This window comes from Pelophylax lessonae (genome assembly GCF_965119305.1).
Source record: "Pelophylax lessonae genome assembly, chromosome: 1".
Classification (NCBI taxonomy): domain Eukaryota; kingdom Metazoa; phylum Chordata; class Amphibia; order Anura; family Ranidae; genus Pelophylax; species Pelophylax lessonae.
This window is the reverse complement of record NC_138768.1, coordinates 327,991,355-328,006,726: the sequence shown is the minus strand read 5'-3', so window position 1 is coordinate 328,006,726 and position 15,372 is coordinate 327,991,355. Positions and strand designations below refer to the sequence as shown.

Below are 15,372 nucleotides of genomic sequence, written 5' to 3'. Positions count from 1 at the left end.
GTAAATCTGACCTTATTTACTCGGGATGACCTCCTCTCCCTCTTTTTGGGAATTTCTTCCTCAGAATCATCTGGGTCTTCTAAGACAGAAAGACTTTTTCCTTTAATGATATATTGATAAAGAGAAAAAGGAAAAAATTATAATGGCACCTCATCCTGGTTTTATCTTACCATTACTGCATGAACAGAAAACGGAATTGTTTTTTTGCCTGTTTATATTAAGTTCATATTTGGACATCCAGCTTTGTCAAAGAGTACACAGATTTGAGATTAGCTGTTTTTAACACTTTTCTCATTTTAGATAATAAATTAAACTGAAGAAGGTCTGTTTTACAGATCTTCAGGCAAAAATAATAATCTCAGGAGTAATCTAAATTAATTACATGCCTAACATATACATTTTACCTCACTATTATAGCTGCAAACATCAACGTGCACAAAATTTTGCTGCCTCTTTGGTTACCTCTCCTCCCCCACTTTGATTGCTGGACAGAAAAGCAGTACAATGATAGGTTAACCCATGTGCTCTATTCTCCTGTAAGCATGGTTAACCCATGTGCTCTATTCTCCTGTAAGCATGTTTACAGCTTTAGGCAAACACCACTGTGCAAAAATCCTAAATTCAATGCACTTTACACTGTGTGAGGACTGTTCTACAGATGACAGCAGGGAGCCAATACAAATACAGATTCAGTTATTTACACACGTTTTACCACTTGCCGACCAGCCGCCATACTTCTAGGGTCACATTTAACCCTTTATTCGCCCCTGCTGTTAACCTCTTCCCTGCCAGTGTCATTAATACAGTAATAGTGCATATGTTTAGCACTGATTACTGTTGTAATGTCACTGGTCCTCCCAAAAGTGTCAAAAATGTCAGTTAGGTGTCCAATTTGTCCGTCGCAATCTCACTAAAAATCGGTGATCGCCGTCTTTATTAGTAAAAAATAAATAAATAAAAATTACATAAATCTTTACCCTAGTTTGTAGACACGATAACTTTTGCGCAAACCAAAATAAACGAATGCCTCGTTTCCACTGAGTGGATCGGTTCGAGTCAGTTCGGTACGCCATTTTGAGTGTTTCCATTATGAAAGTGGCCCATACAACCGAACCAAACCGCATCATTCCTGGTCCTCTTTCAGATGTAGGGCCATAGGAAATGGTACGGTACGGTTAGGGCGGAGCTACTGGCGTCACACGATACATTCCACTGATTGGTGGACAGGAAACCGTTAATGCTCACGTCAAACGAAAAACTCAAAACAAACACCACGTTTGGAGTAAACCCCGCATGGCCCCTGGCGGTCCCACTTGCAGTGGAAACGCTCAACTGAATAGACCGGACCATTCTAACCCTTCCAAACTGTACCGACCCGAACCGTTCCGCTCAATGGAAACGAGGCATTATTGGGATTTTTTTTACCAAATATATGTAGCAGAATAAAATTATGAAAAAAAATGATTTTTTAATTGGGAATGTTTTATAGCAGAGAGTAAAAAAAATGGATTTTTGTCTTACCATAAAATCCTTTCTCTGAGGTTCACTGACTGACACAGCTCCATGTCAGCTTAGGCTGGCCATACACTATACAATTTTCTTGTTCAACTTTCCTTTAGATTTACCAAAACCATGTAATATAGGGTCAAACCTAAACACTTTCAGTTTGTATGCAATCAGGCAGGCCCTTGCACTACAAATTGAATAAGAAAATGGTATAGTATATGGCCAGCCTTAGACCCTTGGGCTTATGCTGCTCTCTCTTCAGGAGTAGGACTAAGTGGAAACAACTTTGGTTACATCCCTGAGGCAATCCCAGGGGGTATACCATCACTTCCTGCTATAGGACTTCAGTTTGTAACAAGCAGTGTCAGAAGAATACATAAATCAACCCAACAGAGGGGGGGGGGGGTGCTGTGTCAGTCAGTGAACCTTAGAGAAAAGGATTTTTCACTTTCGTTCACTGACGGACACAGCTCCATGTCTTCTTAGACCCTTGGGATGTCCCAAAGCAGTATCAGCATGGGGGGTGGGAAAAACACTGCAATACATAGAATTTCCAACAAGGGCTAAACAAAGCCAACCAGGTAAAACAGGAGCGCAACCAGGAACAACTAGAGCTCACCACCAGGAAAAAAATACACCCTAAAGAGGCGGGAGCCTCTGCAACTGCAGCCTGCAAAACTTTGCGGCCGAACGCAGCATCCGAAGATGCAAGTACATCCACCTTATAAAAAACGTTGTGAATGTGTGTACAGACGACCACGTTGCCGCCTTGCACACCTGAACCACTGATGCCTTATGACAACAAAAGGCCAAGGAGGCACTGAGCGCCCTCGCAGAATGCGCCTTAACAGGGAAAGGAGGAACCTGGCCCTTAATAGAATAGGCCTGCACCACCGTCTGCCTGATCCATGTGGAAATGGTCACAGAAGGTGCAGCCTGCCCCTTACGAGGTCCATCCGTAAGAATCGGATTTCCTAATCGGTTCGGTCACTGCCAGGTAAACCCGCTCTTACCACATCTAAGAAATGTAAGGCAATTTCCTTAGGATGTTTAGGCTTAGGATGTTTAGGCTTAGGACATAAGGACGGTAGCACAATGTCCTCATTCAAATGAAACCCCGAGACAATCTTAGGAAGGAACGCCTGACAGGGTCGTAACACCATTTTGTCCCTATGAATCACCAAATAAGGTGACCGACAGGACAACGCAGCCAACTCCGACATGCAACGTGCGGAAGTAATAGCTAATAAAAAAGCCACCTTCTGCGACAGAATGAGCAGAGGAATTTCTCTAATATTTTCAAAGGGAGGCCTTTGAAGCATCAACAGAACCAAATTGAGATCCCACAGAGGCACCAGGGATCGCGCCGGAGGAGCCAGATGGCGAACTCCCTGCACAAAAATGTGAACCAAGGACTTCGCCGCCAACGGCCTTTGAAAAAAAAATAGCCAAGGCAAAAATCTGGCCCTTCATGGTGCCCAGAGCCAACATTGATCTACACCCAATTGTAGAAACTCCAATAGACAAGACACAGAAAAGGAGCAGGGAGAAACTCCCCGCCACTCACACCAAGTAATACACGCTTTCCAAACACGATGATAAACCTTCCTAGAAGTAGATTTCCTAGCCTTCAACACTGTAGGAATCACTGACTCCGACAGCCCTCTGTCTTTCAGCACCTGGCTTTCAATAGCCCCACCGTTAAAGCCAGCGACCATAAAGCAGAATGGAAGATTGGTCCCAGAGACAGAAGATCTCACTTGAAAGGAAGTTTCCAAGGGACGTCGGCTACCAGCCTTACCAGACGAGGCCAGTCTGGTGCTACCAGAATGACTGGAATTCCTTCTACCTTGATTCTGCGTAGCAGTCTTGACAGAAGTTGAATTGGAGGAAAAGCGTAAATCAGACAATACTGACCCAAAGGGGCCACCAGAGTGTCTGCGGCATCGGCCAGAGGATCTCGAGACCTTGACACAAACCTCTGCACCTTCCTGTTGAGACGGGAAGCCAGCAGGTCCACATCGGGGGTCCCCCACCAAAGACACAGTTGATGAGTGAAGAGACCTGATCCAACGTCTGCAACTGAAATAGTCCGCTTGCCAATTCTCCCCCGAAATATGCCCAGCAGAGAGGGCCGGAACATATTGTTCTGCCCACCAAGATGCCGGCCACTTCCTGGGCTGCCAGGGCACTCCTTGCCCCCTTGATGATTGACATATGCCACAGCCGTAGCATTATCCGATTGTATCCGCACAGGGCGCCCCTGCAGACAATCTGTCCACTAAGACAGACAAAGTCTGATTGCCCGAATTTCCAGGTTGTTTCATCGGCAACCTGGACTCCTCCCGAATCCAGACACCTTGGGCTGAACAAACTCCCAACACCTTGGGCCAAACAAACTCCCAAGACACCTCCCCATCCAGACAGACTGGCATCCGTGGCGATTACAGTTCAATACAGGGGAAGAATAGTTTTTCCCCAGACGTAGGGCGGGGGAGCAAAGCCACCATAGTAAAGACTCAACAGAATCAGATTGTCCAATGACAGCGGATCCTTGTTCCATTTGATCAGAATCTCCCTTTGCAAAGGTCTAGTGTGGAACTGCGCAAACGGAACTGCCTCGAAGGTGGAAACCATCAGACCCAGTACTTGCATGCATGCTGGGGAAGGCTTGTCTGCGGAACCAGAGGTGCCCGCTTTGGACTTACCATTCCAGGGTCTCTTGGAGTCTCCCGCAAAGTTACGGGTGGATCTCGAGCCCCTTTCCTGCGATCCAAATGGACGAAAGGGTCGCTTGTATTGCCAAAAAGAAGGGACCCCTCTTACGACGAGGTTCCTTGCTCTTAGCAGCCTGTAGAAGCAAAGTACTCCTTCCTCCCATAAGGTCCTTAATGATCTCTTCTATAGATGCACTGAACAAACGGTCACCTACAAAAGGAAGATCAGTCAGTCCTTTTTTAGAAGCCTGGTCAGCTGACCAGTACTTCGACCAGATCATGCGGCGAAGAATCACCGCCGTCAAAGAAACCCTGCCGGCCAGGGGGGTCGCATCTAGGATGTATCACAAATATACTGTAACCCTAGAATCAACTGATCCGTCAAATCCGCCAGCTCAGAAGATGTTGACTCCCCTCCAGATCCTGGCGCAAAACCTTAAACGATTCCATTAAGTGATAGCAAATACTGGTCTTAAAATTGAACCAGCCACAGAGAAAAGGTACCGGACCAGAGCCTCCGCTCTTTTGTCCACGGGGTCCTTAGACAGGGAATCTTCCACCGGCAAAAGTGTGGTCTTATTCAGCCTGGAAACCTGAGAGCCCACCGACGGTGGAACCGTCAGTTTCTTCGGAAGCGACTCCTCAAAGGGATATCTTCTAGCAAAATGCCTGGTATACCAACCATGCGTTTCCGGGAACCCCACTGACTAGTGACAATCTCGTCAAATTAGGCAGGAAAAGGAAAAACCTTATGCACCTTGGAAGATTTTCAGGTACCAAATTGCACAGACGTTGCCGACTCAGCAGTAGCTGAGTCCTCTAATTATAAAGTTTCCCGCACTGCACTTTATCATGCGTGGCTGCAGAAGAGAAGGACTCACCCTCACTCTTGGAACACTCAGCCTGCATGGACGTAGACTTAGTTGGTTAAATCTCATCCGCGGCGGCCAAATTCACCTCAGAATGTGAGGAAGCAGAGGACACAGGTGAAGGTGGGGGGGTGCTTCTTGCCAGGTCTCCTTTACAGGACCATATCTACTTTGGCTACTAGTGACTGCTGGGCTGCCGTCATGGCTGCCAGGGCAGACTGAGACCCAGAGGGACCCGCAGCTTCCAGGAGAGGATCGGGTGGCAAAACGAGTTCCCCAGGCTCCATGATCATAAGGGGTTAAGCGGAACCGCTGCTCAAAGAAAAACATTTTTTTTCCCAACGGGAGGCCCCTCCTCCGTGCACCGCTGTGGCACTATAAGAAGCAGCGCACCCGCGTAGCTGTATACAGCAAGGAAGGATAGTGTACCCCCAGAGACTCACCACCTGAGCTGGAAAGAGCCAAAACTATCTGCCACACTGCTGGAAAGAGGAAGAGGAAACGCTGACCTAACACTAGAGGCCCCCACAGCCTCCGCACTGTCTCCGATTACAGGACAATGGCCACCAATACAAGTCTATGGGGAAAACAAAAACATGGCCGCTGAACTACAGAAACATGGCCAGTGAACCGGGACCCCCTAGGGACCCCCCCCCCAGCAGCACCCAGGTAGGGGCACCCCTGATCGGGACCGACAGAAGCATTACCCACTGCTCCTCCAGCCCAGCACCATGTAGCCCCCTACCTAATTTCACCCATGCCCCCAAACAGGGGCCGGGGGAGGGCATCCAAACTTAAGGGGGAACCCCGCAAGGAAGAGGGGGGGAAGCACAAGAACACAAGGGGGGAGAACACAGAGGGGCCTACCATCCCCGGGGGGAGCCCACAACCACCCCAACAATACAGCAGGAAAGGAGGGGGGACACTACTCACCATACCAAGGTCATGAGGCGGGCGCCATTCCTAGCAGTCCACTGCATCATCTTGGAATAGGGGTGCTGCGGCCTGAGGTACGCTGTGACTCTGGTTGGGACTGCTGTCATTACCAGTGCTATGCGACCTTGCGTGGCCACTTAGCGCGGAGCTAGTAGTTGGGTCGCGCTCGCAGGCCAGACTGGGAAGACTGTCACCCAGCCCGGCTGTTGATTGTAGTTCTCACAGGAACAAAAAAAATAAAGAAAAAGTAAAAAATTCCATTTAAAAACAGGAGAAAATACCAGGACCGCAGATCCCAGCAGAGAGCAAGGTCCTTACTCCTGAACTAGGCAGAATAAACTGGAAGTCCTACAGCAGGAAGTGATGGTATACCCTCGGGGACTGCCCCAGGGGTGTAACCAAAAAGGTTTCCACCTATTCCTACTCCTAGAGAGCAAGAGCATAAGCCCAATGGTCCGAAGACTTGAAGCTGTGCCTGTCAGTGAACGAAAGAAATATTGGTTTTTTTTTTCCAGAATTGTCACTCTTTTTTCGTTTATAGTGCAAAAAATAAAAAATCGCAGAGGTGATCAAATACCACCACCACCAAAAGAAAGCTCTATTTGTGGGAAAAAAAGGACATCAATTTTATTTGGGTACAGCGTTGCACGACCGTGCCACTGTCAGTTAAAGTAACGCAGTGCTGTATAAAAAAAAATGGCCTGTTCATTAAGGGGGTAAAACCTTCCGGTCCAGCAGTGGTTAAATATACCTACAATGAATACATTAGCTGAGTTTCAGCTTTATTTTTTCTTTAGATTGAAATTTGATGCAGCTAATGCATTACCTGAATGCTATTCTGACCTGATAATGAATAAAAAAAGTATATTATATATATCATGTAATTAACATTATATAAAAATACATACTCGAAGTGCGTTTTCCCAGCTCAACATCCGGCACCTTCAAAACAGAACAGATAATATCAGGAGGCTCGGGCACAATGTCAGGATTCGTATTTTCTTCCTCGGACTCCGCTAAAGGTTCTGTGAACCAAATAGAGGTTATATGTAGTAGTAAAAAACAATGTGAATAGCCTTTAGTTTAATTCAAACACATAGGTACAGGACAAATAATTTAATAGGGGGTAAAAAAAAAAAAAAAAAAAGAAGATTTTTGGCTTACCTGTAAATTCGATTTTAAAGTACAGTACAGGAAACTGTGCATGAGTTATAAGCGTGTACCTTCAGGTGACTGGACACTAGCAAAGCATCAGGGGGAACACCCAATGGGCATCTTCCCTAAAACCCTAACCCACTGAGCGTAATCCAAGAAATGGAAGAGAGGGTGTCCTGTAGGCTGTACTTTACTCCAAAGATATGACATTTACAGGCAAGTGAAAATTCCTCTTTTCCTAATGATACAATAATGGACACAGGCAGAGTATTCATACACCATGGGACATCCCCAATTAATTAATAAAATAGGTTTCTGGAATTTGAAGGAACTTTTTGAAGGATTTTAAAGGGATACTAAAGTCTTGTTTTTTTTTTGTTTTTTTTTTTAATTAAAAAGAACATGTTCTACCTACCTGCTCTGTGCAGTGGTTTTGCACAGAGCAGCTCGGGTCCCTCTTCGGCTCTCCTGGCTCTTTCTTTTGGATGAGTGCCCCTACAGCAAGCAGCTTGCTATGGGGGTACCTGAGCCGAGCCACAGCTCCTTGTGTCCATTCAGATACAGAGAAGTGGCCCAGCCCCATCCCTTACACTCCTCATTAGCTGACTGATTTTGATCGACAGCAGCGGGAGCCAATGGTGCCGCATTGCTGTCTCAGCCAATGGGGATGGGAGTCCCAGGCAGCCGAGCCACTCCTGCAACATCCCTGGATCTAGATGGACCTCAAGTATTAGAGGGGCTCAGGGGGGCTGCTGTACACAGAATGCTTTTTATCTTATTTCTTGAATGCATTAAGATAAAAAAACATTCTGGCTTTACAACCACTTTAAGTCCCGAATATTCTCACTGGGCTTCGGTACCTTAAACAGGTTTGAGTGGCATCCTTTAAACCTGTCTTGCGGCAGTACTTATACCTCATCTTCCTGGGACAAGAGGTGGTTCAGGGCATTCTGCAAATCCAACGGTCCTGTAGCAGTTTTTGGTTGATTTGAAAGAAGTGCTGGGGTGGTAGAGTTTTGAACCCTTTTGAACCCACAGGTCAGGGGCGTCTGTGACCCAGATGTCCCCCCATTCTTAAGAGTGAGAGCACTTTGGGTAAGACCTAGAGACCTTTGTGGGCTAAGCTTTGTGCTTAAAAAAGGGCTGTCCAAGACACTGGACTGTATATAAAGTCCAGCTTAGTTAAGCTAAGGGTTCTTTTCTCAGTGACGGAAAAAGGTCCATCTCTTTAAAATTCTAGCACAAAACTGAGGACTCACGGAGTAGGTTACCTTTATAGGGGGAATTCCCCATCGGGATGTTTTCTTAAGCTTTGCCAGTGTCCAGTCACTTGAAGGTACACACCGTTAACCCATGGTGTATGAATACTCTGCCTGTGTCCTGTACTGTACAATTAAGATGAATACATTGTTCCCAATATGCTAACAATACAGGAGAACAGTAAGCAAGCATTAAGTGCCCTAGATTTAGATGTCCAATATACATAGCCGTATAGTTCTATTGCATGGACACACCTCACTCTTATTAAAATGGCTCCTTGGAACTCTCAATGTTTAAAGCATATTTTAAGGCAAAGTTGGAATATTTTAAACAATGTATACAGAGCTAGGTGGAGGAAGAAAAAAACGTGTGTGATACATTCAGTTCAGAAAAATTGCTAAAGAGTGGAAACTTCTAAAAGCTTTATTTTATTTCATTTTATTTTTTTTAAACCATTTTCAAAAATTACATGTTAATATCAATTTACTTGAATAGGTACAATAAGGATCATACAAGTAAAAAATTCCTTTTGATGTACTGGAACCAGATAGAGACAGAAAAACAATGTCCTGGTGGAGGTGGAAAGCCAAAACCACCTTAGGAAGAAGGCTCTAGGCCTCAATACTAACTTGTCGTTGTGTATTATCAAAGAGGGCTCCTAAACCACTTCCATACCGAGTCATGTAAAATGACGTCGGCAAAGTGGTTGTCTAGATCCGGGCCGCCGTCATATGACGTCGGCCCGTTCTAGCTGCTACTGCGCACCCCCGGCGGCGCGCAGCGGCGCGATCAGGGATGAGGCTCGTCCCTCGGACATAGCCCATCACTGATCAAGGTAAACAGCCAATAGAAATTGGCTGTTTACCACGTGATCGGCTGTGTCAATCACAGCTGATCACATGAGCGGCTCCAGCACGAGCCGCTCGTTCTCTCTGCAATGCGCGCCCCCGGGGGCGCGCAGAGCAGCGATCGGGGACGAGGCTCGTCCCTCGGACAGAGTCGATCCCCGATCTAGGTAAAGAGCCAATGAAATTGGCTCTTTACCACGTGACCGGCTGTGTCCAATCACAGCCGGTCACAAATGTCAACAGAGAACACGGTAACTAGCTGTCACCGTGTTCTCCTCCTCACACACTGATCCTGTGTGAGGAGGAGATTGTGGTAACAGCTAGTTACCAACTACAGTGCACCCTAAACACACTGATTGCCCCCCCCCCAATAAAGAGCACCTGTCACTAGCCCATCAAAGTACCCGAGTACCTGTCATCAGGTACTCAGATGACAGGTACTCGGGTACTCTGATGGGCTGGTGACAGGTATTCGGGTACTCTGATGACAGGTACTCAGGTACTCTGATGACGGATACTCTGATGACAGGTACTCGGGTACTCTGACGGGTACTCGGGTACTCTGATGACGGGTACTCGGGTACTCTGATGACAGGTACTCGGGTACTCTGATGACAGGTACTCGGGTACTCTGATGACGGGTACTCAGGTACTCTGATGACAGGTACTCGGGTACTCTGATGACAGGTACTCGGGTACTCTGATGACAGGTACTCGGGTACTCTGATGACAGGTACTCGAGTACTCTGATGACGGGTACTCGGATGACGGGTACTCGGGTACTCTGACAGGTACTCGGGTACTCTGATGACAGGTACTCGGGTACTCTGATGACAGGTACTCGGGTACTCTGATGACAGGTACTCGGGTACTTTGAGTACCTGTCAACGGAGTACCCGTCATCAGAGTACCTGAGTACCTGTCACCTACCCATCAGAGTACCCGAGTACCTTCCACCTGCTCATCAGAGTACCTGACGCCTGAAGTACCCAAGTACTTGCCGCCTGATCATCAGTACCCATCACTACTCATCAGTACTCATCAGTACCTATCACGTATCAGTACTGATCATCAGTACCCATCAGTACAGTATCACCTATCACCTATCAGTCAGTGAGTACTACTCATCAGTACCTATCACCTGCCTGTCACCTGCCCATCAGAGTACCCGAGTACCTGTCACCTGCCTATCGGAGTACCCGAGTACCTGCCACCTGCTCATCAGTACCAGAGTACCTGTCACCTGCCCAACAAAGTACCCGAGTACCTGTCACCCTTCATACAGCCACCATGTCCAAGTCCAAAAAGGTTTATATACGTCCTCCGTTTAAACCTAAATACCGGTGTTATGGCAGCAGATAGCTGCCATAACCCTGGTATTTTTTTAAACGGTGGACGGTTGGCTTTCCGATAAGGGTGGTCCCAGCAATGTCAGGATTCGTATTTTCTTCCTCGGACTCCGCTAAAGGTTCTGTGAACCAAATAGAGGTTATATGTAGTAGTAAAAAACAATGTGAATAGCCTTTAGTTTAATTCAAACACATAGGTACAGGACAAATAATTTAATAGGGGGTAAAAAAAAAAAAAAAAAAAAAGAAGATTTTTGGCTTACCTGTAAATTCGATTTTAAAGTACAGTACAGGAAACTGTGCATGAGTTATAAGCGTGTACCTTCAGGTGACTGGACACTAGCAAAGCATCAGGGGGAACACCCAATGGGCATCTTCCCTAAAACCCTAACCCACTGAGCGTAATCCAAGAAATGGAAGAGAGGGTGTCCTGTAGGCTGTACTTTACTCCAAAGATATGACATTTACAGGCAAGTGAAAATTCCTCTTTTCCTAATGATACAATAATGGACACAGGCAGAGTATTCATACACCATGGGACATCCCCAATTAATTAATAAAATAGGTTTCTGGAATTTGAAGGAACTTTTTGAAGGATTTTAAAGGGATACTAAAGTCTTGTTTTTTTTTTGTTTTTTTTTTTAATTAAAAAGAACATGTTCTACCTACCTGCTCTGTGCAGTGGTTTTGCACAGAGCAGCTCGGGTCCCTCTTCGGCTCTCCTGGCTCTTTCTTTTGGATGAGTGCCCCTACAGCAAGCAGCTTGCTATGGGGGTACCTGAGCCGAGCCACAGCTCCTTGTGTCCATTCAGATACAGAGAAGTGGCCCAGCCCCATCCCTTACACTCCTCATTAGCTGACTGATTTTGATCGACAGCAGCGGGAGCCAATGGTGCCGCATTGCTGTCTCAGCCAATGGGGATGGGAGTCCCAGGCAGCCGAGCCACTCCTGCAACATCCCTGGATCTAGATGGACCTCAAGTATTAGAGGGGCTCAGGGGGGCTGCTGTACACAGAATGCTTTTTATCTTATTTCTTGAATGCATTAAGATAAAAAAAACATTCTGGCTTTACAACCACTTTAAGTCCCGAATATTCTCACTGGGCTTCGGTACCTTAAACAGGTTTGAGTGGCATCCTTTAAACCTGTCTTGCGGCAGTACTTATACCTCATCTTCCTGGGACAAGAGGTGGTTCAGGGCATTCTGCAAATCCAACGGTCCTGTAGCAGTTTTTGGTTGATTTGAAAGAAGTGCTGGGGTGGTAGAGTTTTGAACCCTTTTGAACCCACAGGTCAGGGGCGTCTGTGACCCAGATGTCCCCCCATTCTTAAGAGTGAGAGCACTTTGGGTAAGACCTAGAGACCTTTGTGGGCTAAGCTTTGTGCTTAAAAAAGGGCTGTCCAAGACACTGGACTGTATATAAAGTCCAGCTTAGTTAAGCTAAGGGTTCTTTTCTCAGTGACGGAAAAAGGTCCATCTCTTTAAAATTCTAGCACAAAACTGAGGACTCACGGAGTAGGTTACCTTTATAGGGGGAATTCCCCATCGGGATGTTTTCTTAAGCTTTGCCAGTGTCCAGTCACTTGAAGGTACACACCGTTAACCCATGGTGTATGAATACTCTGCCTGTGTCCTGTACTGTACAATTAAGATGAATACATTGTTCCCAATATGCTAACAATACAGGAGAACAGTAAGCAAGCATTAAGTGCCCTAGATTTAGATGTCCAATATACATAGCCGTATAGTTCTATTGCATGGACACACCTCACTCTTATTAAAATGGCTCCTTGGAACTCTCAATGTTTAAAGCATATTTTAAGGCAAAGTTGGAATATTTTAAACAATGTATACAGAGCTAGGTGGAGGAAGAAAAAAACGTGTGTGATACATTCAGTTCAGAAAAATTGCTAAAGAGTGGAAACTTCTAAAAGCTTTATTTTATTTCATTTTATTTTTTTTAAACCATTTTCAAAAATTACATGTTAATATCAATTTACTTGAATAGGTACAATAAGGATCATACAAGTAAAAAATTCCTTTTGATGTACTGGAACCAGATAGAGACAGAAAAACAATGTCCTGGTGGAGGTGGAAAGCCAAAACCACCTTAGGAAGAAGGCTCTAGGCCTCAATACTAACTTGTCGTTGTGTATTATCAAAGAGGGCTCCTAAACCACTTCCATACCGAGTCATGTAAAATGACGTCGGCAAAGTGGTTGTCTAGATCCGGGCCGCCGTCATATGACGTCGGCCCGTTCTAGCTGCTACTGCGCACCCCCGGCGGCGCGCAGCGGCGCGATCAGGGATGAGGCTCGTCCCTCGGACATAGCCCATCACTGATCAAGGTAAACAGCCAATAGAAATTGGCTGTTTACCACGTGATCGGCTGTGTCAATCACAGCTGATCACATGAGCGGCTCCAGCACGAGCCGCTCGTTCTCTCTGCAATGCGCGCCCCCGGGGGCGCGCAGAGCAGCGATCGGGGACGAGGCTCGTCCCTCGGACAGAGTCGATCCCCGATCTAGGTAAAGAGCCAATGAAATTGGCTCTTTACCACGTGACCGGCTGTGTCCAATCACAGCCGGTCACAAATGTCAACAGAGAACACGGTAACTAGCTGTCACCGTGTTCTCCTCCTCACACACTGATCCTGTGTGAGGAGGAGATTGTGGTAACAGCTAGTTACCAACTACAGTGCACCCTAAACACACTGATTGCCCCCCCCCCAATAAAGAGCACCTGTCACTAGCCCATCAAAGTACCCGAGTACCTGTCATCAGGTACTCAGATGACAGGTACTCGGGTACTCTGATGGGCTGGTGACAGGTATTCGGGTACTCTGATGACAGGTACTCAGGTACTCTGATGACGGATACTCTGATGACAGGTACTCGGGTACTCTGACGGGTACTCGGGTACTCTGATGACGGGTACTCGGGTACTCTGATGACAGGTACTCGGGTACTCTGATGACAGGTACTCGGGTACTCTGATGACGGGTACTCAGGTACTCTGATGACAGGTACTCGGGTACTCTGATGACAGGTACTCGGGTACTCTGATGACAGGTACTCGGGTACTCTGATGACAGGTACTCGAGTACTCTGATGACGGGTACTCGGATGACGGGTACTCGGGTACTCTGACAGGTACTCGGGTACTCTGATGACAGGTACTCGGGTACTCTGATGACAGGTACTCGGGTACTCTGATGACAGGTACTCGGGTACTTTGAGTACCTGTCAACGGAGTACCCGTCATCAGAGTACCTGAGTACCTGTCACCTACCCATCAGAGTACCCGAGTACCTTCCACCTGCTCATCAGAGTACCTGACGCCTGAAGTACCCAAGTACTTGCCGCCTGATCATCAGTACCCATCACTACTCATCAGTACTCATCAGTACCTATCACGTATCAGTACTGATCATCAGTACCCATCAGTACAGTATCACCTATCACCTATCAGTCAGTGAGTACTACTCATCAGTACCTATCACCTGCCTGTCACCTGCCCATCAGAGTACCCGAGTACCTGTCACCTGCCTATCGGAGTACCCGAGTACCTGCCACCTGCTCATCAGTACCAGAGTACCTGTCACCTGCCCAACAAAGTACCCGAGTACCTGTCACCCTTCATACAGCCACCATGTCCAAGTCCAAAAAGGTTTATATACGTCCTCCGTTTAAACCTAAATACCGGTGTTATGGCAGCAGATAGCTGCCATAACCCTGGTATTTTTTTAAACGGTGGACGGTTGGCTTTCCGATAAGGGTGGTCCCAGCGGCGGATTCGCCGTGGGATCACCCTTCCGGGATGGCGGAAGAGGCGCCCCCCCCCCCTCCCGACGCGTTCCGGTCCTTTTCCCCGCTTACCGGACCCGCCGGCAGCGGGGAAAACGATCCGGTCCCGAATCCTCACAGACAGGATGTCGAGTGAGGGCAAGCTTGCCCTCACTTGACTCTATGGTCTTGGAGGACCGGAGCTATGGAAAATGTTGTTGCCTAGCAACCGGTTTAAAGGTCCTTTTTTTTTTTTTTTTCCATTTTATATTATAATTATTATTATTTTTTTTTTTTTTCTATCTTTTAGTGTACTTGTGAGATCTGAGGACTTTTTGACCCCACATCTCACAAAAAAGAGGTCCTGTCGTGCCTATTTCTATTACGAGGAATATTTACATTTCTTTTAATAGAAATAAAAATGATCAATTTTTTTTTTTTTTAAACGGTGTAAAAATAAAAAATAATAAATAAAATAAATAGTAAAAAAAAAAAAAAAAAAAATTAAAGCGCCCTGTCCCCGTTAGCTCGCGCGCAGAAGCGAATGCATACAGAAACCCCGCCCACATATGTAAACGGTGTTCAAACCACACATGTGAGGTATCGCCGCGATCGTTAGAGCAAGGGGAATAATTTGAGCCCTAGACCTCCTCTGTAACTCAAAGATGGCAACCTGTAGAAATTTTTAAATTGTCGCCTATGGGGATTTTTAAGTACCAAAGTTTGTCACCATTCCGTGAGCGTGCGCAATTTTGAAACATGACATGTTGGGTATCTATTTACTCGGCGTAACATTATCTTTCACATTATGGAAAAAAATTGGGCTAACTTTACTGGTTTCTTATTTTTTAATTAAAAAAAGTGAATTTTTTCCCAAAAAATTGCGTTTGGAAGACCGCTACGCAAATACGGTGTGATAAAAAATATTGCAATAATCTCCATTTT

At 46.3% G+C, this 15,372-nt stretch overlaps 1 protein-coding gene across 1 annotated transcript in view; it reads right to left on the bottom strand.

Annotated features, from left to right (window-relative positions):
* The window catches only part of ACIN1 (apoptotic chromatin condensation inducer 1), a 219,613-nt gene that overhangs the window by 126,859 nt on the left and 77,382 nt on the right, over window positions 1-15,372 (bottom strand). Inside the window, exons 4-5 of the mRNA XM_082244819.1 lie at window positions 6,937-7,053; window positions 12-100 (exon numbers count right to left, since the gene is read on the bottom strand). Of these exons, the coding sequence (XP_082100945.1) occupies window positions 12-100; window positions 6,937-7,053 (206 nt within the window). The remainder of the gene's footprint in view (window positions 1-11; window positions 101-6,936; window positions 7,054-15,372) is intronic.